The 24,431-nt window shown below is 33.6% G+C and overlaps 1 protein-coding gene across 7 annotated transcripts in view; it reads left to right on the forward strand.

Moving 5' to 3' along the window:
• LOC119837547 (trehalase) overlaps nt 1–24,431 on the forward strand; it is a 67,290-nt gene that overhangs the window by 12,495 nt on the left and 30,364 nt on the right. For 5 of the 7 annotated variants that reach the window (XM_038363147.1, XM_038363150.1, XM_038363151.1 and 2 more), the window contains exons 1-4: nt 1,828–1,956; nt 16,052–16,371; nt 23,217–23,354; nt 24,121–24,233. In XM_038363147.1, the coding sequence (XP_038219075.1) occupies nt 16,295–16,371; nt 23,217–23,354; nt 24,121–24,233 (328 nt within the window). In that variant the 5' untranslated portion in view covers nt 1,828–1,956; nt 16,052–16,294. Of the gene's footprint in view, nt 1–1,827; nt 1,957–9,905; nt 9,960–16,051; nt 16,372–23,216; nt 23,355–24,120; nt 24,234–24,431 lie in introns of those variants that run through there. The other 2 variants (XM_038363149.1, XM_038363148.1) reach the window with 2 other exon arrangements.

Here is a 24,431-nt window from a genome sequence, read left to right on the forward strand (position 1 = left end):
AATAAATGTTATTTGCAGTTAACAATTTTCTTTTTTCTTTATTACAATATTTATGGCAAGACTAGGTATATGTGTATCTATAGTATCTAACAATCCACATTTGTCAGTGCTTGATTGTCTGATACCGATCGACGTATTATGTTTAATTATTAGTTATCGCTATGTACACAAATTTCTAGCCGTGTAATATATATGTTTTAGCATGCTTTGATTAGCTTCATCCATATGTTTGTATGCAACCGACTTGAATAGACTGGATTTAGAACAACTTTAAATCGACAGATTTTATTAAAAACTCGTACACTTATTTGTGATAATGCAATAATTTCACGTGTTTGTCCCATTATCTTGATAAGGATCGCCAGGATTAATTTTTTCATTACGTATATTCTGTGTATGAGCAAGTGAGGCGAGAGAGATATTACATCAATAAAGCGTGTTTTTTTAAACAACCTTTAATCGTAAGTTATGACTATCCTATACATTTTCGATATACTCTTATTATTTGGCAATATAAGGAATCCTAATTTATATAACTTCAATCACGGTCCCATTAATTTGTTAAAAACATAATACCGTATTTTCAAACCGTAAATCTACGTCATAGTACCTTTATAACTTTATTTATGCAGAATTATATGATTCATATAATATATATAAATATGAATTTATACCAATAGAAATGTTAAAATTTTACAACATTCGAAGAGCTCATTTTATCGTTATCCTACTAATATTATAAATGCGAAAGTTTTTAAGGATGTGTGTGTGTTTGTTGCTCTTTCACGCAAAAACTACTTAGCCGATTGCAATGAAATTTGGTACGTAGACACCTGGACAACTAGAATAACATATAGGCAATTTTTTATCCCGATATTCTTACGGGATACGGACTTACGTGGGTGAAACCGCGGGGTGCAGCTAGTATTAAATAATCATCAATATTAATCTGTGCTAAATTTACGCCAAGGACGTGGAGATAAGAATAAAAATAATGATGACACAGCCTAATTGAAGTAAAAAATTAATAAACATTTACTATTGAGTTGCCGATTCTTTGTAGAAGCTTTCCGAATCGGCTGTAGTTTAATAAAAAAAAATTGAGCTTCAATTTACATCAAAACATAAGTAGTACTAATTATTGTTAAATGTAACACAGATTAAAAACAAACATTTTCATACAGCATTCGCGAAACGTGTCCCGCCAACTCGCCGAGGTTTCTACGCACGTGACATATCCACGTATCTAATCGTTTCATAATTAACGTATCAAGTTGATAAAGTTAACTCCATGATCGTAGATGAAGATTACCGTTGTTCACAGTTGTGTAATGAAACTTTCCTACAGCGGGAGATTTTTTGTCTAGACAAGATTTATTCTGGATTGCGTAATCTTAAGTTCGATGGGATGGGTTGGGAATTACGTGATTTATTTCTAGAATGTCCCTGCAATAACGTGGCGATAAAAGTATGTGTTACTTTTTGTAAAGGATATATTTAAATTGGCAAATTGCTCTTACTATATTTAGTTAATGTTGATATTTTTTATCTTGGAGTCTGATTGAGCTAACTCATTAAGATATCGTATGTCATCTTCTTGTCTATATTGAAAAGACTTCGTATCAATCAATCGAATAGTGACACATGAGTCCAGTAAGATTTTTGCAAAGGCGTCCTTGTCGCGTTTCAAAAGCCATTTAACTCCAGCGGACGCAATCGACAATGCGTCATTAAACGTTGACGTGCACACACAGAAAAACATGTAACCACAGTACTTTCATCCAATGGAATGTCCATGTGTGCACTGGCAATAACTACGCTACGCGATCCGAAACATTTTTCAGTCAGTTGTTATTGGAACGTCGAAGGCGGAAGACGTGTCCGTGATTTGGTATCGCGCTCGTAAATTAACTGTGCTGTGTCGTGTTTGGATTTATAAATAATTAGTTTAACTAGGTGAGTTCTATTGTGCATCGTATTCACATTGATCTTGATTCGTTTCGGGCGTTGAATGTCCGAAAATAATTTTGGCACAACCTGCTGTACTCTACCTTGAGCGGTTTGACGTTTCCACCACTCATTGAAAAGTATTATTTTTGCAAATATTTTTGTGATCTTGCTCCACTTGTTGCCGCGCTTCTGTCACGTAAAATATAATGCATCTTGATTGAATCTAAAAATAATGTAGACGACTTTTTCACTGAGGAATTGAATTCACTATTTACATTGTTTCATTGTAGTTATAAAAGGTCACTGAAACGTAATGGCTTACATAAATCGTACTCGATCCGTTTGTAAGTTGAAGACGAGAAATTAATTTATCAAATTATTGACTTAAAGGTCTCGTTACCAGGCCATTAAATAAAAAATAAAAAAAAAAATAAAAACTAAATGCTGCGTGATTGCTCTTCATTCAATTGTAGTATTTCCTGTTTTGCTCCCCAACTCTACTTTGATAACTGTATTAACAATACGCAAATCGAAAGCAAACATGTCGTATTTTAAATCGTTAATAATTTACACGTGCTAAATTACCTGTTGCTTGATCATTAAACATTGCATTGAAAATGTATAGATATGCAAAATATGACCTTTTGAATTCTTCAAAGTCATCTGTACAACTCCCAAAAACGTAATCCTATCCTACTAATATTATAAATGCGAAAGTTGGTAAGGTTGTGTGTGTTTGTTGCTCTTTCACGCAAAAACTACTGAACCGATAACATATAGGCAAATTTTTATCCCGATATTCCTACGGGATACGCACTTACGCGGGTAAAACCGCGGGGCGCAGGTTCATAATCACGATTTGATCAACTGTTGATTCTTATTAACCAGTTCTTCTGAGTTGATCCATTCTTTCTATATGGTACTTCATGACTGAATTTCTTCCTTACCAATATTATAAATGCGACAGTGTGTTTGTATGTCTTTCTTTTATATTGCAACAGAGCAATTTAATGGTATGATTTTATATCTGGTGGTAGATATAAGGCTACAGGTATAATTTTTTACCATGGTAAAAATTATTTTCCACGAGAGTATCATTTCAATCAGCAGGCAAAGACGTTTGCGAAAGGCTAGTATTTTCCAAGTGAGACTTTATCATCGTATTTCATGTTTTGCTAAGTTTTTTAATCACCGAGGTGACGATTCGTTTTGTCAATGATACATTGTGCAATCAAACATTTCACGTAAATCTATCTATCTATCTATACATTAACATATATCGAGTACATAATTCATATAGTGTAAAGTCATAAAAACTATATGAATATGTAAATTGATTCGTTATAGTTTCATTATTTTTATTTTCAATGCTACTTATTTATTAATGATAAGAGCATAGTAACAATTTCTATGTAAACCTCTATTTTATCGCTATTCTTATTTATGCGCTTTCTTTGTATTGTTTCTCTGTTTTGGTTACCTGGAACAGATGGCTCTGTAGCCATAAGGTCGCCTATTGTGCAACTTGTATTTTTAGTCTGTACTTTTAAAATATTTCCTATATAGGTGTGTACAATAAAGCATTATTAATTCATTCATTCATATTTTATCAACCGAGTGCTCCAAAAACGAAGGCGATTCTCAAGTCAATGTGTTTTTGGTTTTGTTATTTGAAAACTAGGTTTTCATAGGAAATTCTTGTCTTATGTCTCCATTATAGAATTTGGAAGGGTGCCTCCGCCCAGGAACGTCGGAGACCTTTATTTGTAGAAAATAATTATATTTATTCTGTATGCTAATAAAAAGCGATTCTAAAATTTAGACCATAAACAATACATTAAGTGCACACAATAATTGGAAGACGTGAAGTACTCATAGCAAGTTCAGGAGGTCATTTCAATATCATTAATCAAATAATATAAATCAGCTCTATTATTTTTTATGGATGTTTAACGATATTCAAATAAAGATGACCACGTTATACCTATACATCTAGAAGGGGTTTCTAATTCGCAAAGATTGTTTTCTTAAGAAAAATCACAACTTTTATCCCAAAAACCCTAATAATATTCTAAAAACCACATGGGATCGGGTGTGGGTATAATTGATTTTACAATGTTTTAGTATCATTTTCTTTGGGAACGGGTAGCTAATCTTCGAAAGATACTGTAGGCTTTGGGGAAATACGCATGTGAGAGAGAGAAATCTCTTACCCACCATAACATCCACGGTGGCCTCTAGCAATACCATCGGATATCGAAGCTAAATAAAAGAAACGAGGAGACAGGTCAATTAGAAATACCAGTCTTCATTTCATAACCGATATGCTGATACGAATGAATTGACATGACATAGACAGACTAGCTGTAAAGTAATGACCTTAATTATGTAACGATCACACGTACTACCTTCTACTGTCTCGGAATTGTATGATATGTTGCAATTGTTATTGATTGCAATATTCGGTCTTATATAAAATAGTAACTTAAAATAAAATCTTGTTATTATACACGTATTACATGCAAAACATTAATCATGTAAGTTCCACGGTATGCCCAATAAAAAGGTATTTTTTTATATATACTTATTTTATTTAGCCAACAATTATCTACTCAAAACAATTATCTATAAATAAATATAAGTGCAATCATTTATTCATGACTAACACCGCATGCATCAAAACAAAAGAAAAAAAAAACGGTTATGAAAAATAGACATACAGTATCCTAGAACGTCATAAGAGTTTTTGATTTCTCTACCTTTATTTCCTTTAAATACCCTGAAGTACCTTTTTGAGACTAATAAATCGATAAAAGTCCATATTCTTTTTTTGTATGAAATATAAACGGTTCAATACGATGTTAATAACTCAATGAATCCCAATAAATGATGACGTCATACAAAAGCAACATGGCGGGACCACTAGCAGATTGACCGGGTGAAGGAAGTTAAACCGGTCCCTATTCCAATGAACTAGAAACGAACCAACCAGCTGATGTTATCACTTATCACAGCGACAATAATGTTTATTCAGACGAGCAAATAGCCTGATAGCGCTGTGAATGAAGTATTAGTGGAAGATACTTTAAAAGTAACCTGACACAATAACTGAATTAATTCGCGGTTTGTTTCAAAATCAAAATGCAGCTATTGTGAGAAGATTCAGATAGAAATTGGGCTTAATGCTGCGAACTGTGTTTTTCTATTATGTATTTAATGATAACTTGTGTCCTGTAACTGTATGTTTCTTTAGATATAATGCTTACATGTTCACCCAAGTTATTATTGAAACCTTAGGAATCATGGTGGCAACACCAGAAGAGTGAGAGTCAGGTGATCGCTCGCTACCATGTCACCCACCAGGTTATATGCCCGCTCTGTTGTATAAAAAATATAACATGTTTTGTATATTGATAGCAGCAGATTAAAGCAGTTTTTTTAAAACCCTTCATAAAGGACCAGGTATGATTTTCCAACTTACAGTCAAGTGTTTCTCGCTCGAAACGAAGCAGCGCTACTTTGTATTCATCCTTGTGACTTTCCGTCTTCGGTTATCTTTTAATTATCTAATCATAAACTTTGATTTTGATCGATAATATTCGTCTTGAAGGTCCGTCGTCCTATGACTTAATAGTTATCTGACTAAACTTTCCGACATATACGTGCTTCATGCACCAGTTACTGATATAATATTGTGTAATTTTGTATACTAATATATTATATACCAATTCTTATATTATAATATTATTATATTATAACGAAAATGCATTGTTATTTTTTCTCTCGACTTTCTGCAAAATCATCAAAATGAAACAATTACACTACTTCACAAGTCGTGTCTATGTAAGTACGTTATAAAATTAAAAACTCACACAAAGAGAAATTAAAAATATATTTTATGTTTCGTAATTACTTGACATAATTAAAGTATTAGATTTTTTTAAGATTTACGTAAAAACGATTTCGCCAATGTACGAAAGTCATGTACATTTAGAGGTTATATAAAGGACATTCAACTTGCAAGATTCAGCACGTTGACTGATTCATTCAGAGGTGCAATCTCATTTGTTGTCTTTTTACGATATTTAACTTAAACGATTTGTAAGATCAGTACGCTAAAAATACTTTTTATAGTCACGTTGATGCATTTATTTTTCAAACGATGTCCCAAAGCTATTTGGCTGTGTTTCTCAATTCTGGGGGCTTTCCACAGATTGACATGATTATTTTGATCTCCGGTAGGGAATTGTTTTCATTTGATCCCATTTTAGAATTTGGTGTGGTACCTCCGGTGGTAGGTGCCGCAGACGTCGGTGACCTTTTTTGAAGATTTTTTTTTAATGAAGCCATTACAGAATAGTCCTTTGCGTTGTTATAAAGAAGTAACTTTTGTATTGCGAGATTTTTGAAATGAACACTGAGTTGTCATTTATTTTCAGTTTAAATCTAAATAATGTTAAATGAATCTGCGATACAACTAAGTGTTTAGACCAGATTGTTTACTTCCAACATTAAGCTATTCTATTTCTACACATTTTCAGCAAGCAAGTTTTTAAAGTCTTTACAATGCTTTAAATAATTTAATTAAAATTAGATGCAGCTATGTTAAAACTCGTATATTACTACTAATGAATGATGCTGTTTGTTTGAACACGCTAATCTCAAGAACTGCATTGACGATGTGGATGAAATTTTTTATAGACATAGATTGCGAACCGAGAAAGGTCATTGGTACATAGGTCACCCCTAAACTCACGGGAGCGGTAACTGTGCGGAAAATACACCATTACTGTCAGTCTTTTCCTTTGACAACAGGCGCAAAGCCGCGTGCGGAAAGCTAGTAAATTATATTTACGAATAACATGAGCAGCTGTACGAGTTACATCTCCCTGCAAATTGCCACTAATTTTCCTGTTATTGTCGCCCACGTATGTTCTCAGGCATTCTATCAAAATAGGCTCATTTTCTTTCGATTATTCTAGAATCACTATTGTATCTTATGCATGTTGGCTCTAATTCGTATACAATCGGTGTATGGTATAATTTTCAGTGGGATCTGTTATTTCTAAAGGAAAATGGAATCATTGTCGGTATCATTTAATAGACCTATTATTTGTTAAGGTACATTACTGTTTAAAATATTGAATTGATTGTTAAGGCGCAGCTTTAGGTTCTAGGTATGTATATTGTGTACTAGCGATGCACCTCTGCTTCGCTCGTGGTATGAATACAGTCTATTGCACTCAAGATCACGTACATACCCAACCGTGTAAATAATTTTAAAATCGGTCCTCGACTTCCTGAGTTTACCGCGTTCAAACAAACAAACAAACACTTCAGTTAGTTAAGCTGTGTCCGTGTGTGTTACCTGTATGTATATGTGTATGTTTAAATATGTATATGTTATATATTATATATGTATGTGTATGTATTATTTATATTTTATATATTTATGTATGTATCTATGTATGTGTATATATTATTTATATTTTATATATGTATGTATGTATCTATGTATGCATTGTTATTAATTTTGGTATATTTTTCTTTTTATTATACGTTCTATTCTTATAAACTCTGTTATTATTGCGCCTCCCTTTTACATTAGTATACCCTGCGTTTTCCTTGTCCACCAGGTTGTCTGGAAGAGATCGCTGCTTAAGCGATAAGACCGCCTGTTGTGCTCTTCATGTTAATATTATGTTTTTATTTATATCCTGTTTTTTACTCTTCTTGTAATGGTGCACAATAAAGAGTTTTTGATTGATTGATTGATTGATTCAGCTTCATATGATTAGAATAGGTGCAGATTCTACTATTTGATAATATTACATAAATAATAAATAGAGACTAACTTGCTATGATAAATTAGATCATTTACTAATAATAATCATTGTAATATGTCAAGGACAACACTTGTAAAAATTAAAAACGATCAACATTTATTTTCAGTTGACGAAATATAAAAAACTTTGCACATCAACTATACAATCAATTTCAATTCTAATGTGATACTAAACAAATTTTAAAATAGAATTAATTACTAAAAGCTAAAACCGCTTAAGTATTTCATTGTCATCCATACAAAGGAAACTTTCATATACGCTCCTACAGTTTCATGCAACACTATAAATATCGCCTGATACCCGCCAAAATGCATGGCAGTGACCTCAGTTATATCATACGTCGCGATCGTGTTGGCGCGGATGTTTTATAAGGTAATTGCATTTGTTTCCTCCTCTGCTATTTGCTCTACATATACTATATTGGTTATTTTATTACTTGATTATGTTGAAATGTTTGCATCAAATGCATTAATTTCTGGACAGTTTGAGCAATTTGGGCGGTTGGTGGATGTTTTAAATTTATCCGTATTATATTTCTGGTTAGGGTTAAAATTGTGATTGACTTGCCTCATATTAACATTTAATTATTTAATATATTATGTGGTTAAGTCTGAAGTTTTCTGTGTTTTTTTTTAATGTCATAGCGGGCAACTGAGCTGGTGGTTCGACTGATGATCACCACCGCCCATGAACATTCGCAGAGATTCAGGCCTCTGAAAATGCGCTGCCCGCTTTTAAGGGATAAGGGATAAGGAAAGGATTGATAACTGGAAAGAGGGAATGGGCTGCGAAGGGCTAGGAGAAGGAAATCGGCCTCCGGTGTGTGTGTTCAACTTATCTTTTATTTCCGAGTCCAGTTCATGTCTAATTGTTTGAAATACTTCGGCCAAAATCTATTTGTCATCGGTTCTTCCTAATTCTTCAAATAACAGTACATGGCTAACTATATTTAGTTGAGCAAAGTCATTGAAATATAGTACTAACTGCCAAATGTTATTGGCAAAGCGTTATTCATGTCACTTTTCACATTTTTAGAAGACATTGTTTTCATGTACTTGTAATATGCTGTAATAGAACTTCGGTTCTAGTTAATAATCTATCAAACAAGGAGATAGATCCCAAATGGCTGATATAATATGCAAATTCAAATACATTTATTTAATACAGTTTAATTCTATGATACACGAATCTAAGCATAAAAAGTATATACCAAGTGAGATGCTCTAAATGTGTTTAGGAAGCTTTTGACATAATTTAGTGACATACCTACATTTAATAGGTTAATGCATACGTCAGAATAAGTAAAGTGGGTGGGTGCTACTGCATTGACTTTGAACATAATAATACAAATACTTAACGTTTTAAACATGTGAATATAAATACTTGAATCTTACCAGTTAATCTCAAGAAGTTTGTAAAAAGCAAGGATTATGTGGACATAGACCTGTACCATTATTTACAATATACAAAAATTCAGTACAAAATGTTGACACTTAAGTTGAAAGCATAGAACAAATCTCACCTCTGAGGTTAGCTTGTTAGTGACGTAATTCGTTGCTTCCTACTAATATTATAAATGCGAAAGTATGTGAGGATGGATGTATGTGTATGTTTGATACTCTTTCACGCAAAAACTACTGAACCGCTTGCAATGAAATTTCGTACGTAGATAGCTGGACAACTGAAATAACACATAGGCAAACCGCGGGGCGCAGCTTGTTGGCAATATATAAAAAGTCGATAAATGCAGGACACTACAAAATTGCCTAAAAAGAGTATTTATCGAAATAAAATCTTGAGCAACATTTTGTGTACAATGCCGATGTGTTTATGCCACGCAACAACTCAATAATAATTGAAAGCAACAATTTAACATAATTGACGCCATACAAGGAATATCAGGCCATTCTAATTACAGCATTGACGTCATTTTGGGGGTGTGACTGTTTGGAAGGCGGCCGACCACGTGAAATTAGCGATGAGAGGAATTTTGTAGGTGGGTCTCACATGATTGTTGTCTAGACATTATTCCTAGGCTCATGGCCAATTTCCCCACCCCCAAGGGCCATTTGCTTTATAAAGTGTCATTGCTATTTAAATTTCTCAGATGTCGGTTCTGCGTGGTTAGAATTCGAATTCAAAAGTGTACGACGTGGCGGTTCTGTAAGTTATTTTGATTGATCTACAGTCAATAAGATTATGTTATGTGTATGTAGTAGGACAATAAATACTAAGAGTATTTATTTAGGAATTTGATTAAATATCAATGATCTTCAGACGCGGATCTATTTAGGAAATATGGAATACAATAGACTACGTAGTGGTTTGAGTATAGCTCAGCTACTTCTTCATTCTCTTCAATATTATTAATTTTGTATATTGAAAAATATTTTGCCACGTTGGTTAAAATTTTTAAATTATTAATTAAAAAAGGACGTACTTCTAATACTAATCAATGTGACATCGTCGCTATCATAATATTACTGCCATTGTTTCGCTTTCCCCTAATGTCATCGAACTTTTATCATACATACAAGTAAACATTTGTTTTAATGTAGCAAACTAGCTTTCCACCCATGGCGTTGCTCGCATAGTTGAAATAAAAATAGGGTATTCTATTATTGCCGCTTAGGTCCCATTCCTGTAGGATTTTCTGGAAAACTATGTTCTTTCTCGGGTCTCAAACTATTGATGTACTAAGTTTCATCCAATTTAAGCATGACAGACAGATAGGCAGATTTGTTTTTTTATGGAATTTATTATGGATGATTTTGATCCCATCCGCATATGAAACAAACTGCATAAGTATACAGGAAGTTTTTTTTAAACAAAATGAAGAGGGGGTGGGGAATTGAATATATCAATGGAAAACTTTATCAAAAATTCCATTCTGCGCAAAATTTATCTGGCCGTAATGCGGAACTCTAAACTGTGCACTTCCGCTCAACTAAGCAGCCAATTGGAATACAGCAGACCAATTGAAAGATTACAGGTTACCTTAGGCCAACCTTGCCAGTCCTTCTAGAGTTTTCTGAAGATTAACGCAGATGCCGCCTTTCGATTATTTGTTTAAATTATCTCAGACTTTCGGTGTTAATGTAAAGAGTACACTGGGATCTATGAAATCTTATTTATTAGAAAATAGTGCGCTAAACCTTGTACCTATCACTACATGGTATAAAACAAAGGCGCTTTCTGATATGTTTAAAATTACGCAACAGATTTTGATGGATTTTAGATAGAGTGATTTAAGAATGTTTATTTTTACAATTATATCCATTAAATTATACCGAATTTGACGTGTGTGCGAAGTCACGAGCAAAAGCTAGTAACATATAAAAAATGACTTATTTTATCATTTCATCGAGATGGACCAAAATTTTATCTAATTTGTCCGGTTCCAGAAGACAGTTCGTGGGCGCCGGTTGTGACGAGGATTGATAAATATGTATTTTATTAGAAATTTTACACTCTCGAAATTTTATTTAGTAATGTGTTAATTCCCGCGACGGCGCGTGGATATTATCATTTTAGTTACCAGACTCCTCCAAAGCGGCTAGACCGATTCTTATGAAATTTTGTGTGCATATTGGGTATGTCTGAGAATCGGCCAACATCTATTTTTCATACCCTTTAATGATAAGAGTAAGGCAGAACAACGTTTGCCGGGTCAGCTAGTATCTTCTAAAATTCAGCTATTAATTTTTGTACTAATTAAGTGTATTCTGTTACATAACCTTAGTTCAACAATCAGTCAAACACCGGAACATTCTGCATCGTTTATGTTCATTTTTCTCCATCAGTTTGACGTATATGAGATGTAATCCCACGCCACAGCATCCTGTACTTACGGCTCTGCTCGAGTTGACCAATTGCGGTCAAATACAAACAAATAATGACCTTAACCTACAAATTATTAGGGAGGGTGCGATAAATTGATTGTCTGGTAGATCTTAGGCCACGTATCCATAGTTTATATTTAGTTGGCAATCCATTTGTAGAGGCCTAAGGTATGCATACGACCTTACACCTCTGCAAATGTTCCCGGGCCGCGGTAGCGCTTACCATCAGGCGACCCACCAGCACCATTGCCGACGATGACATAAAAAGGAAACATTAGTAAAGCAAAATAATTTAATCAACAATAAGCAACTCTAGTGACATGCTTGTTTCTGAGTTGACCACGTTGAACCGTTCTCGTCCGTGAAGCGCCATTCTAACAACTCTGCCAACATCGCTGATCAACTGTTGGTCAATAAATGTTCACCAAGAAAGGATTTTTCATCATGTTTCCTTATTTCCTGATTCACAAACATTTCCACTGATTTCTTCAACACTCCACCCGAAGTATCTTCAGCTGTTCATTGTTTGACTGTTTGTTAGCGCTATCACAATATACTTACCCCTTTTCAAGAACCACAGTATTTGTATTTATTAATTTTTGCGACGTTAATCCGCACACGTGGAAAAGTTATTTGCTTAAATGTGATTATTACACGTTTCTTGAAAGAATTGCAGTAACAGCAATGTCTATAAATAACTGCCCAGTAACAGAATGATTACGTTCCATCAAGTCATCAAAAGCAATCGCCTTAAGTATTTATTGTTAGTAAGTGCATTTTGTACTAGTTGAGTACTGTTGGTATGCTCACATACGACCTTATTGATCCTTTAAATATTGTTTTTTGAAAATATCTATCTGAGATTGAAAAAAAATCAACCTTATATATATTTTTGCATCATTTATTTGCACGATTTTTTGAAATGTTTCCTACCACGATAAAACCCTCATAGAAGGCTCCTGTAGTGGAAATATGTATCGTCTGATGATGATGATGCAAACAAAACAAACAACGCATCAATGTTACGTTCAATCAGACCACTTGCGAACAATTTATCGTAATTCAATACAAGATGTATTCATTTAAATTGGAACAATTGTATTATTTCATTTAACTGTTTAACACGCGAAACTATTTAAAAGATATTAAAATCTTTAATAAATATATAGTGAATATTATACTTTTATAAGTAACTAATAATCACAGCGGTGATGGCTCAGTGGTGGGACCTCGGACTTCAATATCGATAAGTCGAGGTTCGAGACCGGGCGAGCGTGCAGGAAATAAATTGATTTTTCAATTTATCTGCGCATGTAGATAACATCATCACTGCTTAAAACGGTGAAGGAAAACATCGTGAGGAAACCGGCATGTCCAAGAATCAAAAGTTCGACGACGTCCCAGCAGTGGGAACATATATGGGCTGGTGATGAATAATTTAACTAATGGATATGTTCTGTTTAGCTTATTTATCAGTTACAATTACGATTAGCGTATGAAAGTATAAGTAAAAAAATAGTAGTATTTTCTTGTGTTTGATTTTACGCGAGTATTATACATTTAGAAATTAAAAACTTTTTAACGGATTTTAAACGCGATTTATTCTACGGAATTTCAAAAAAAAAAAAATAGCAGTTTAACAGTGACTTCATCAGAATTTCCCGAAACTAAACTATTTGTTCAATCTAAACTAAGGTTCAATAAAAAATAACAGCTTATATACGACGTTTCCGAAAACGATTTAATTTTCAATTCATACTGTTTCTTTAAATACAAGCGGCATAATGCTAGAAACAAAAAAAAACAGCTGACCGGTTTTGCAAAGCTTTTTTATTTAGTTGTTCAACTCTGGTATATATTTTTTTTAATTTTTAACAGATCAGCCAGTACGTAGATTGCGAATCGAATAAATATCTTCTATTGAGATGTACCAAAATCTACAATGGAATTCGTTGTAAGATTTAGATAAGTTATTTATTTAAATCCAACTAATATAAATGCGATGGTTTGTAACTATGGATGAGTGGATGTTTGTAACTCTTTCACTGAAAAACTATTCAATGTATTTAAACTTTTCATTAATATTATGCATCAGAATAAGGCATGACCTATACAAAACTTGCTATGACCATGGGTTCGTTCGCTGGTGACTCTGTGCGTCGCAGCAAATTCTATAATAATGTGGAACTTTATTCTAAATAATTAATATGGTAATTTAAAGTTAGTTGCTTAAAATAATTAACACTGTTTTATATTTATGTAATGAATATAAGATATGGTTTATTTTCCATACTAATTAATAAATTAATTTTAATACGTTTTTATTTAACGAATCATAACTATAATAGTTAGTTATAATTATATAATTATTCTAACAAAAACTATGTAAAACGTCTTGTCTTTTGTGGGGTTTGATTTAATCAAAATGTGATAAGTTTTCAAATAAAAACCATCAAAATCGATTACCCAGTCGATAGCTATGAGATAACACACCCAAAAAATTAAAACAGTCGAAATGCTTATCTTCACTTTTTTGAAGTTGGTTGAAAACGGATGTTATATAATAAATTATAATATGATATAAGCAATGTTAGTGACGTTTTTCGGTCAAGTGACGTATGTTGACGATTGTTTGTTCTCACGTGAATCAAATTGTGTTGTCGCCAAAAATACTAACAGAGTAAATTCCTAATAAGTATACAAGTATCATTATATAATCAATTATAATTTATAATTAATGATATAATTGCATCATATACCTAAACATTGTTGAAGAGTTTTAATAATAAAATAAAATAGTTTTAATAATTTTATTTTAGTATCTAATTGTGTTGAATTGAGAACTTTTGTATGTATATTCTATGTATGAGTTATGTATATTATGTTACTTTTAGATCGAAAAATTTCTTAAAAGGCATAATTTTATTAAATTATAACAATTTCAAAACCGCGACTTAATCCACCTCTTATAATTTATCCGTGGGTTGTAGTTTATATGGGCTATGCTTATTGCATATGATTAATTTAATTTCTCTAAATATCGAGAACTTGATTAGTCCCAAGGATAATAACTAAGACCTAGACTTAACCCTAATTATTATGCCAAAGCAGTGATCATGTGCCTACATCGTGCAAGCTTACAAGCAAAACATATGTATCAGGTATATAACAATTACCCATTTGTTACCAACTGCGTATGACGTACTTATCCACTGTGCATGTGCAATTTATGCAGCTCTATTCGTATTCTATGTAAATCCCACTAATCCTACTGATATTATAAACGTGAAAGTTTGTAAGTATGAATGTTTGTTACTCTTGCATTCAAAACTATTGAGCCGATTGCAATGAAATCTGGTACGTAGTTAGCTGGACAACTGGAATGACATATAGGCAACTTTTTATCCCGATATTTCTACGGGATACGGACTTACGCGGGTGAAACCGCGGGGCGCGGCTAGGGTGTTGAAAATGTTAAGCCTACGCCTTAAAGCTACTGGGTTAATATAAAAACAATGTGTGACAGTATTATAGTTATGTAATAATTATGATAATGAAGCTATGGTTTATCAGCTGAAAAATATAGTTAATGCAAGCATATAATTCCTTACATAGTTGTTTATCAACGCATGCGGGCTGTATCGTCTTGAACGTAATCAATCTTCGTAAATAATACAGTATCACCTATTTAACAATTATGATATTAATTAATGTTTGGAGAAATGCGCAGAAAAGTTTTAAACTTCATGAGCTCACCTTATTTACCTTATTTAGACTTGAAAATAAAAACAGCAAGATTGATTTTCGTTAAAATCTTAATATATATAAATTACGTGTCACGCTGTTTGTCCGGAATGGTCTCCTAAACTACTCAACCGAATTCGAATTTGTACACCATGTGCACTTTCATCCAACTTAACTCGTCTACTTCACAGCAATCGGTTCAGTAGTTTTTGCATGAAAGAGCAACAAACACACACACATCCTTACAAACTTTCACTTTTATAATATAAGTAGGATATAGTAGGATAGGATTTTATAAAATAATGTTTATTTCTTACACACTAACCGCTTGTTCCAGTTTAACCGTCGCATTTATTATGAAATGAAATGAAATCCTTTATTGCTTATAAGAACATGCCATGAGTACATTACATTAAAAGAAGTAAGCAAAAGTTGGCCCTATCGCTAGGTAGCGATCTCTACCGGGCAACCCTTAAAATAGAAGGAAATAAATTATAAATATAATTGTAATAAAAAATATATTATCAACAAAGGGCCTCTGCGTGTTAGATCTCTGTCCCCACATACGCCTTCCAAATACCCGAGTATTATCGAGAATAGAAACATAATATAATATCAGTAGGGATTATATTATCGGTAGACTAATCCACCATATCGTTCTTGTTCCAGGCACAGGGCACTCCAGGTGCCCTCTCACCAATTAATCACCATACAACCAGGCAGTATGACAGTGCAACCGCTTCGGAGGAAGCCATTGAAAATTCTACGCACTTACCTCAACACATAAAGTGACCGACAAACCGGTGACACTCAGTGATATTAATTTTAAATAATAGATAATTGTATAATTGTTCCTCTCGAGTGATATTAGCCTAGTAACCGGTGCCATTGATAGAAATAAGTTAAATAACAATGAAGTGGTTCAGTGTCGTGCTTCTGGTAGCGGCTGCTAGCGCCGACCGGAGTAAACTACCTCCTACGTGTGATAGGTAAGCTGTTTATTATTATTTTTATAGTTTAATAGCGGTCCGCTCTGACTTCACCCGTGGTACATATGTAGCCTATAACCTTCTTCAATAAATGGGCTATCTAACACTGAAATAATTTTACAAATCGGACCAGTAGTTCCTGAGATGAGTGCGTTTAAACAAACAAATGTTCAGCTTTAAAATAAGTATTATATATGTGCGAAGTATAAATAATTAAAATATTTGAGAATTGAAATATAGGATTCGAACTTCTGTTGTCTCAGATAGCAGCCAACCATTTGTCCAGAAACGTTTTATTTTATAGGTTTTATAGAGATAACTATCTCAATAGTTCATTGCGCAATGGCCAAGTGCGGGTTGGCAGATGTCACATGTCGTGGAACTTTTGATTCTTGGACATGCCGGTTTCCTCACGATATTTTCCTTCACCGTTTTTAGCAGTGGTGATGTTATCCACATATGCAGATAAATTGAAAAATCAATTGATTCGGGCACGCTCGCCCGGTCTCGAACCCTGACCTATCGATTTTGAAGTCCGAGGTTCTCATCATTGAGCCACCACTGCTTTTTTATAATAGTTTAGATTAATTTAAATATTAGCAATTAAATCAAATTTTAACCGATCCTTATCAACCATTATCTATTTTAAATTGTTAATTAATCAAATTTTTCCAATTAATGTTCTTTAGAAGCTTTACCATTCTACACCATCGTCTAAGACTGTCTATAGTATTTCTGATCGTGACACGTGATTATCCTTTCCTACTAATCCTATCCTACTTTAATATCCTACTTCCTACTAATATTATAAATGCGAAAGTTTGTAAGGATGTGTGTGTGTTTGTTGCTCTTTCACACAAAAACTACTGAACCGATTGCATTGAAATTTGGTACGTAGACAGCTGGACAACTGGAACAACACATAGGCAACTTTTTATCCCGATATTCCTACGGGATACGGACTTACGCGGGTGAAGCCGCGGGGCGCAGCTAGTTTGATATGATGTAACCTTGAGTGTTTGTTTTTTTGCAAATTACGAGCACGTTTTCGCTAATTTTATTCAAGCTATGTTATCGTATCTAAAATTATTATACTTCCTGTTATGTTATAAGAGTTTTACGTTTATAAGAATGTATCAATGTATGTTTGTAACTCTTTCAAGTGAAAACCACTGAACAGATTTTGATGATGCTTATCTGTTATGTAGCTTATCTACCAGGATAATACATGAGCTATTGAAATAATTAATTTTGTAAATGGGTGAAACCGAAGTTTGTTTGTTTGAGGCGCTTATGTAAGGAAGTACTGGATCGGATTCAAAAATTTCTTCACCCACATAATAAACATTTTACCTAGACTATATATGTACCAAGCGAAGTCGAGGCGCAACGCTAGCGGACGACAAATGACACTTACCAAACTAGTTGTGAACATATAAAAGGTTATAAGTATATCAAGTTTTGAAAATTAATATTAGAATCGACTAATTAAATGAATATATTATCTGTAATAAATCTATACTTCTCTACATAGTATGTATAAAACGAAATCGCCATCCGCCGTCTGTATGTATGCTTAGATCTCTAAAATTACGCAACAGATTTTGATGAGGTTATTTTAATGGAAGAATAATTTAAGAGGAAGATATATATGTATTATGTATTGTAGCACCCGTGCGAAGAATATAAAGATAAAGAGTTTTTTGTAAGTTTGAATGTGCTAATCTAAGGAACGTCTGTCTCGAATTGAAAAAATATTTGTTCAATGGTTCATTCAGAAATACTTCTTATAAACTCTATCAGTTACGAAACCGAGGGCACAGCTAGTTAAATATAAAGGTTATCAATAACTAAGTAAAATAAACGCCTAGTTTTATGTTATCTCAGATAGTATATGCAACTAGAAAAACGGAAGCGATGGCGGCCTTGCAAAAACCAGCTATTGTAAAAGTGCATATTAATTAAGCTACTATGTTGTCTGTTAACCATTCTCATACTTCTGTACGAGAATACAAGTATTTATTGACAAAAATTACAAAATTCCGAATTTAACGCTTGCATCTTAAATTTTATAGGCTCATATCCTTTTCCTATCCCTTCCTAGTCCTGTCCTTTCTGTCCTTTATTCCTGTCAAAAATCCTTTCTTATTCCCTTTCCAATTTAAAATCGGCAATCCATTTGTAGAGGCGTTAGGTCTGCAATGGACCTTATGCTTCTACAATTGTTCATGGGCGGTGGTAGCGCTTACCATCAGACGTCCCACTGGCTCCATTGCCGACTGTGGCATAAAAAAAAAATTTAGAGATTTTCCACGAATATTGGCGCCAAAATCCGCCATACTGTTTATATTCGCCTGCCAAAGAAATCAAAAGATTCAGTTAAACTCAAAAAATATACAAAACATGCGGTGTCGCGGTATACTAATAGTCTTTCAGTGATAGCAATTGTTGCATCTCGGGAAAAGTCCAGTTTGTTTGTTTGTTTTATCTAACCTTAGGTCAGGAATGTGACTAGTTGTAATGAGCTTGTAGTTTGTTTTATAACAATTAATATTTATTATTTACTGGACGCTCGTCCCGGCTCCGCCTAGGTGCCAAGATTCCTGTTTTATCTCAAAGGAGCATTTAATCGGGATGAAAAGTAGAAAAGTATCTTATCACCAAAGTCAACTCATATTCTGTCACTATAAGAAATTTCATCAAAATCCCTTCAGCATGATTGACGGACAAGCATCTATACAGACAAACTTTCACATTTATAATATAAGTGCGATGTTTAATTTATAACTGTAATTTTATTGCAAGATACTTATTATTTTAGACAAATTTCCATTATATTTATTTTTATTTCTCAATGAATTATCCGCTGTTTTAATTAAGTAAATCGTTACTATCCTTACTAATGTTATGAATGTTTGTTTGTCTGTATTTCAAATCGCAACGGAGTCATTTAATGATATGATTTTTGTGTCTAGCGATAGGCTAGAGAATAAGTTAGGCTTCTTTTTCCGCGTGGTAACAGTTGATATCAATTTATTATATCATAAACTAGCATTTCGCCCGCGGCTTTGCCCGCGTAGTTGCAGGAAAGATAGACCTGGTGTGTACTGGCAAAGTTTCAGTTCTCGTTAGATTTCCGGGATAAAAACTATCCTATGTCCTTTCTATTATCTCAAACTATCACTGTAGCAAATTTCAACATGATCGGTTTAACCGTTATTGAGTTATAAATAGTGTAACTAACACGTCTTTCTTTTATATATATAGATATCGATTTGTTATATAATTAGATACCTATTGAACAATATTGAAATTTAATTTATTTTACTAGACTTCTCTAAAAACGTAATTCACGTTTCATAAAATGTAACAGAATTGACTATTGGCTGATCTATATATATTTCCTTATTTAATAAAGTAAATGCGAATCATCATCATCATCAGCCCATACGTTCCCACTGCTGACATAGGCCTCCGATGCGAATACCGACAAAGATGCGAATAACATACTAAAATACCACTTTATTAAAATGATAATACAGACCACAGAAGAACTGAATCAAATTAATAAATCACATTGTATGTGAAAGAATCTAGTATCGGAATATTTATATGCCCTTTGACATTTTTATTTATTGACCGTGATGTGTTAAATGTTAATTGCTGTTATCTCAATATAAGTAATAATATTTAGGTTCAAAGTTTAACGCACAGCTTTTTAATTAAACGGGTCATTTAATTTTAATGGGTCATTAAATATGTTTGAGAAAGTTTTTGTGAATTCACCGATTTGCTTATAATTTAAGATTAATTTTTTGTTTTAGTATGTAATGACTTAACGCATATAAACAAGTGTTTCCCTCACCAGTCTATCTTTAATTTCTGAAAGTATATCTAATACGCGCATAAAATCAAAAACATCTTAAAATATATTAATTTTTTGTTCTAAAAAGTACTAAAGTCTACCTATACAAATATTTATTTTTACGACTGTACTAGCTTCCGCTCGCGGCTTTGCTCGCGTAGTCGCAGGAAAGATAGACCCGTTCTCCTCGCGTGTTCCCGTTCCCGTGGGATTTCCCGGATAAAAACTTTTCAATGTCCGTCTCCTGGTTCTAAGCTAGCTGTGCACAAATTTACTACGAAATCGGTTTATCCGTTCTTGAGTTATAAATAGTGTAACTAACACCACTTTCTTTCATATATATAACTATATATATTTAAAATACAAGTCATTAGTTTATTAAGCGCAGGTTTCACCCTGATTAAGTCCCAATTTGTCACTTCGGGACAGATATCGTTTTTTTTTATGTCATAGTCGGCAATGGAGCTGGTGGGTCGCCTGATAGCTAGCGCTACCACCGCCCATAAACATTTGGAGAGGGGTAAGGTCAATTGCAGACCTATCATCTCTACAAATGGATTGTCGACTTTTTGGGAAGGGATTAAGAATGGATTGGCGATAGGAATAAAGGAAAGGACTGGGAAGGATAAGGAAAAGGATATGGGCCTCCGGCTCCCCCACTCACCGAACGAAACACAGCAGAATTGCTATTTGACGCCGGTCTTCTATAGGGGTGTGGTACTTCCCCGGTGCGAGCTGGCCCAATTCGTGCCGAAGCGTGCTCGACTCCCACATTAAAAATCGTACCTTATTTGCCATTATAATTGACAGATAAGCTATTCAGAACATATCAGGAAGCTGTGAAACAGGTTTTTAGTACGTGTAGTATCTCTAAAAATTATTAATTTGGCGCGTATAAAACAGCAAATATGGAAAATTTTATTTAAAAGGTCACCTGAAATCTGTACGTCACATTAACTCTTTCCTCAATGATCTACTGATGCAGACTCACAACTACATTCAGATATAAGAAAATCAAATATTTTCTATATTATTTGTAGGTTTATAAAATTATCGTTGGCATGATATTTCTTAATACATAACCAGTCCAGTAATGAAGGAAGCGAAGCGTGTAAGTGACCTTCGTTAAAAAAATTGCGCCGCCTATTGCCATGCTAAATAATATGAATAAAGAATAAGTTTTTATGTTTCTGAATGATATGTTAATTTATTTATTAGTTTATCAATCTTTGAAGAACCGCCTGGGTTAACCCGGGTATCAAATCTGAATAAAGTTTATTTAAAGATAACGTAGCTTTCCATTAGTATTAGAATTATTAAATTCGATTCTGTAGATCCCGAGATTACAACAACAATGTCGTAAACTGATAAATTCACAACCCCTTTATCAAATTATCCTATCCTACTAATATTATAAATGCGAAAGTTGGTAAGGATGTGTGTGTGTTTGTTACTCTTTCACGCAAAAACTACTGAACCGATTGCAATTAAATTTGGTACGTAGACAGCTGTCAACCGGAATAACATGCAGGCAACTTTCTATCCCGATATTCCTACGGGATAAGGACTTACGCGGGTGAAACCGCAGGGCGCAGCTAGTTATACATATAGTAGCAAAACTCTTTCTACCAGGACTACTTTATGTCGTTCCTATATGAGAAAGAAAGAACAATTTTCGATCCATGAAGTTCCTGGTTATACAAAAAATACATACCTATCAGTTCAGCCGTTTCGGAGGTGTTCGATGCAAAACACTGAATGTAGACAAGTGGATTTTCTACATTTTATTTCGTATAATTAATTTGACAATATACATTTATTGCGATAGTGTTTACTTAGCTGTTTTTCTTCAATATTTACTGTGTTACCACCGGTTTTGCAAGTTAATTCGCTGAACAAAAGTTCCCACTTAGATATCTATATATAATACACCTTTTAAGATGCCCGAACTCAATAACTTCTTAATTGTTTTTGCAAGAAAGTTTAGACATAAGAATTTCTCTTCGTCCTAAACATAAAGGCATAGAAAATGTTTAGTAAATGGCCAGTTAATTTAGTAAAGATCAAACGAAAAGGCGAAATAAATTGCATATTACGATGTATATGTTGTAAAAATATAGTTTTATTGTGATTATATGCATAATTCTATTATCACATCATCACGTTTGATAAATGTTTAAATAAAACATTACCTACTAGTTCATAAAAACCGGTTTATACCGGTTCAACGGATCTGACAGTATGTCACTAGAGTGTTAAACAATATTTGAAATTAATAAATTATGTAATCTTATCATTTGTACTGTATAACATATTAACATTATAGCTAAATATGAAAGTTTGTGAAAATGGATGTGTGTTTGTTAGTCTTTCACGCGAAATCCACTGAGCGGATTATGATGATACGTGGCAATGATTTTATATACCAGAATAACACATAAGCTATAGAAAGAGAACAAGTAATTGGATTGTGGTGGTGGATCATGGGTGGCCGAGAGGTGTAGCCACAGATCGACGAACTTGCGTGTTCGGATCCTGTCACATGATTGAATTTTTCCTTTTCTTTTAATCTTTTCAATTATTTAGTCATAACTTAAAAGAATTTTAATCCTAAATAATTATTTTCAACAAAAAGGTCACCGACGTCCCAGGGGGAAGTACCAATCCGAATTCGAAATAACAACAGTAACCTATCAAACACAAACAGAATTACGTCAATGGGTACACCCACGGAAGTATGGAGTAACATAGCCCAAGAAATCAGTCCAATGGGAACCTTCTTAACGTTTGAAAACTAAAAATCCTAACATCATGAACGCGAAAGTTTGTGTGAATGGATGGATGTATGGATGTTTGTTATTCTTTTATACGAAATAAGCTTATCGTATCTATATGAAATTTGGTACAGAGATAGATTTTAGTCCGAGTGACGCAGCGGGTTGCAGCTAGTTAAAATTAATTAAAGCTTTTTTCTTTCCAGTATGATATATTGTCATGGGCCCTTGTTGGACACGGTGCAAATGGCCGGTCTGTACAACGACTCCAAAACCTTTGTAGATATGAAAATGAAACTGTCTCCGAACATCACAATGGAACACTTCCATCAAATGATGAACAGGTAATTGGGACAATTGCTATATCCTAGATCAATATTGTAAGGTATTATATCATTGTGAGGTAGACCAATACTTAAATAGTTAATTTATAATAATAACTATTTAAACAAAGTTAGTACTAGACCAAATTGAAATGCGACACGAGAGGCACCAGCTGTCAAATAAACAAAAACTTATCAATATCGGTTCACCCTGTCGAAGTTACCATCAAGCTTGGGTTTCTTTTTTTCACAGATGCTTATTTTTACAGTTTACTGGTTCCATTTTATTAAATTTATTCAATTTTATAAACTAAATGGGGTTGCGTTATTATAAATGGTAGTTGAAATCCGTTGTATTATGCCGCAAGTTAACCACTCCCCTTTTGTGGATGTCGGTTATAATGTTCCGTCATTGCACGCACATGCACCCGTATTTAGAAGCTATTATCCATTAAAGACTAATTAAAGCACTTTCTTAGTATATTCATTGACTAGTTACCGACCGCGACTTCCATCGCGTGCACTATTTTCCGTTACTTAACGTATTTTCTATGATTTGTATATTTTTCATAATGTTTGCTTTGTTATTGCATCTTATCCAAGATACACCTTTATGTTAGCAACAATTATTCAAATTGCTTCAGTATGTACAGTCTGATATATAAAAATCTTCACACCACATCAATGTTATGGGCATGGTGTGGGAATGATGTAAATATTATAAAGACGATGGAAAAAAATGTAGTTATGAAATACGTAATTACTATACACAACGATATTCTTCCAGGACAGGTTCCCGACCGACCAAGGCTGATATTTTAGAGTTTGTCAATCAGAATTTCGACCCGGAGGGCTCAGAGTTCGAAGACTGGAGACCCACGGACTGGAAGGATAACCCTGGTAAGTCTCATGCCGATTCTTGATAAAACTAAAACTGCAATAATTGCAAATGTAGAAGTTTTGCCGGAAGCTCGTTTCCTTTTCCTCACCCTTTCTAGATCTGCAGGTTACCGTATTGACTTAAAATAGTACTGATTCCAATCATGTTTTTTATATGTACAATTCAAATCAAATACCAAATTTAACTTTAGATTATTA

Source organism: Zerene cesonia, chromosome 28, assembly GCF_012273895.1.
Source record: "Zerene cesonia ecotype Mississippi chromosome 28, Zerene_cesonia_1.1, whole genome shotgun sequence".
NCBI lineage: Eukaryota > Metazoa > Arthropoda > Insecta > Lepidoptera > Pieridae > Zerene > Zerene cesonia.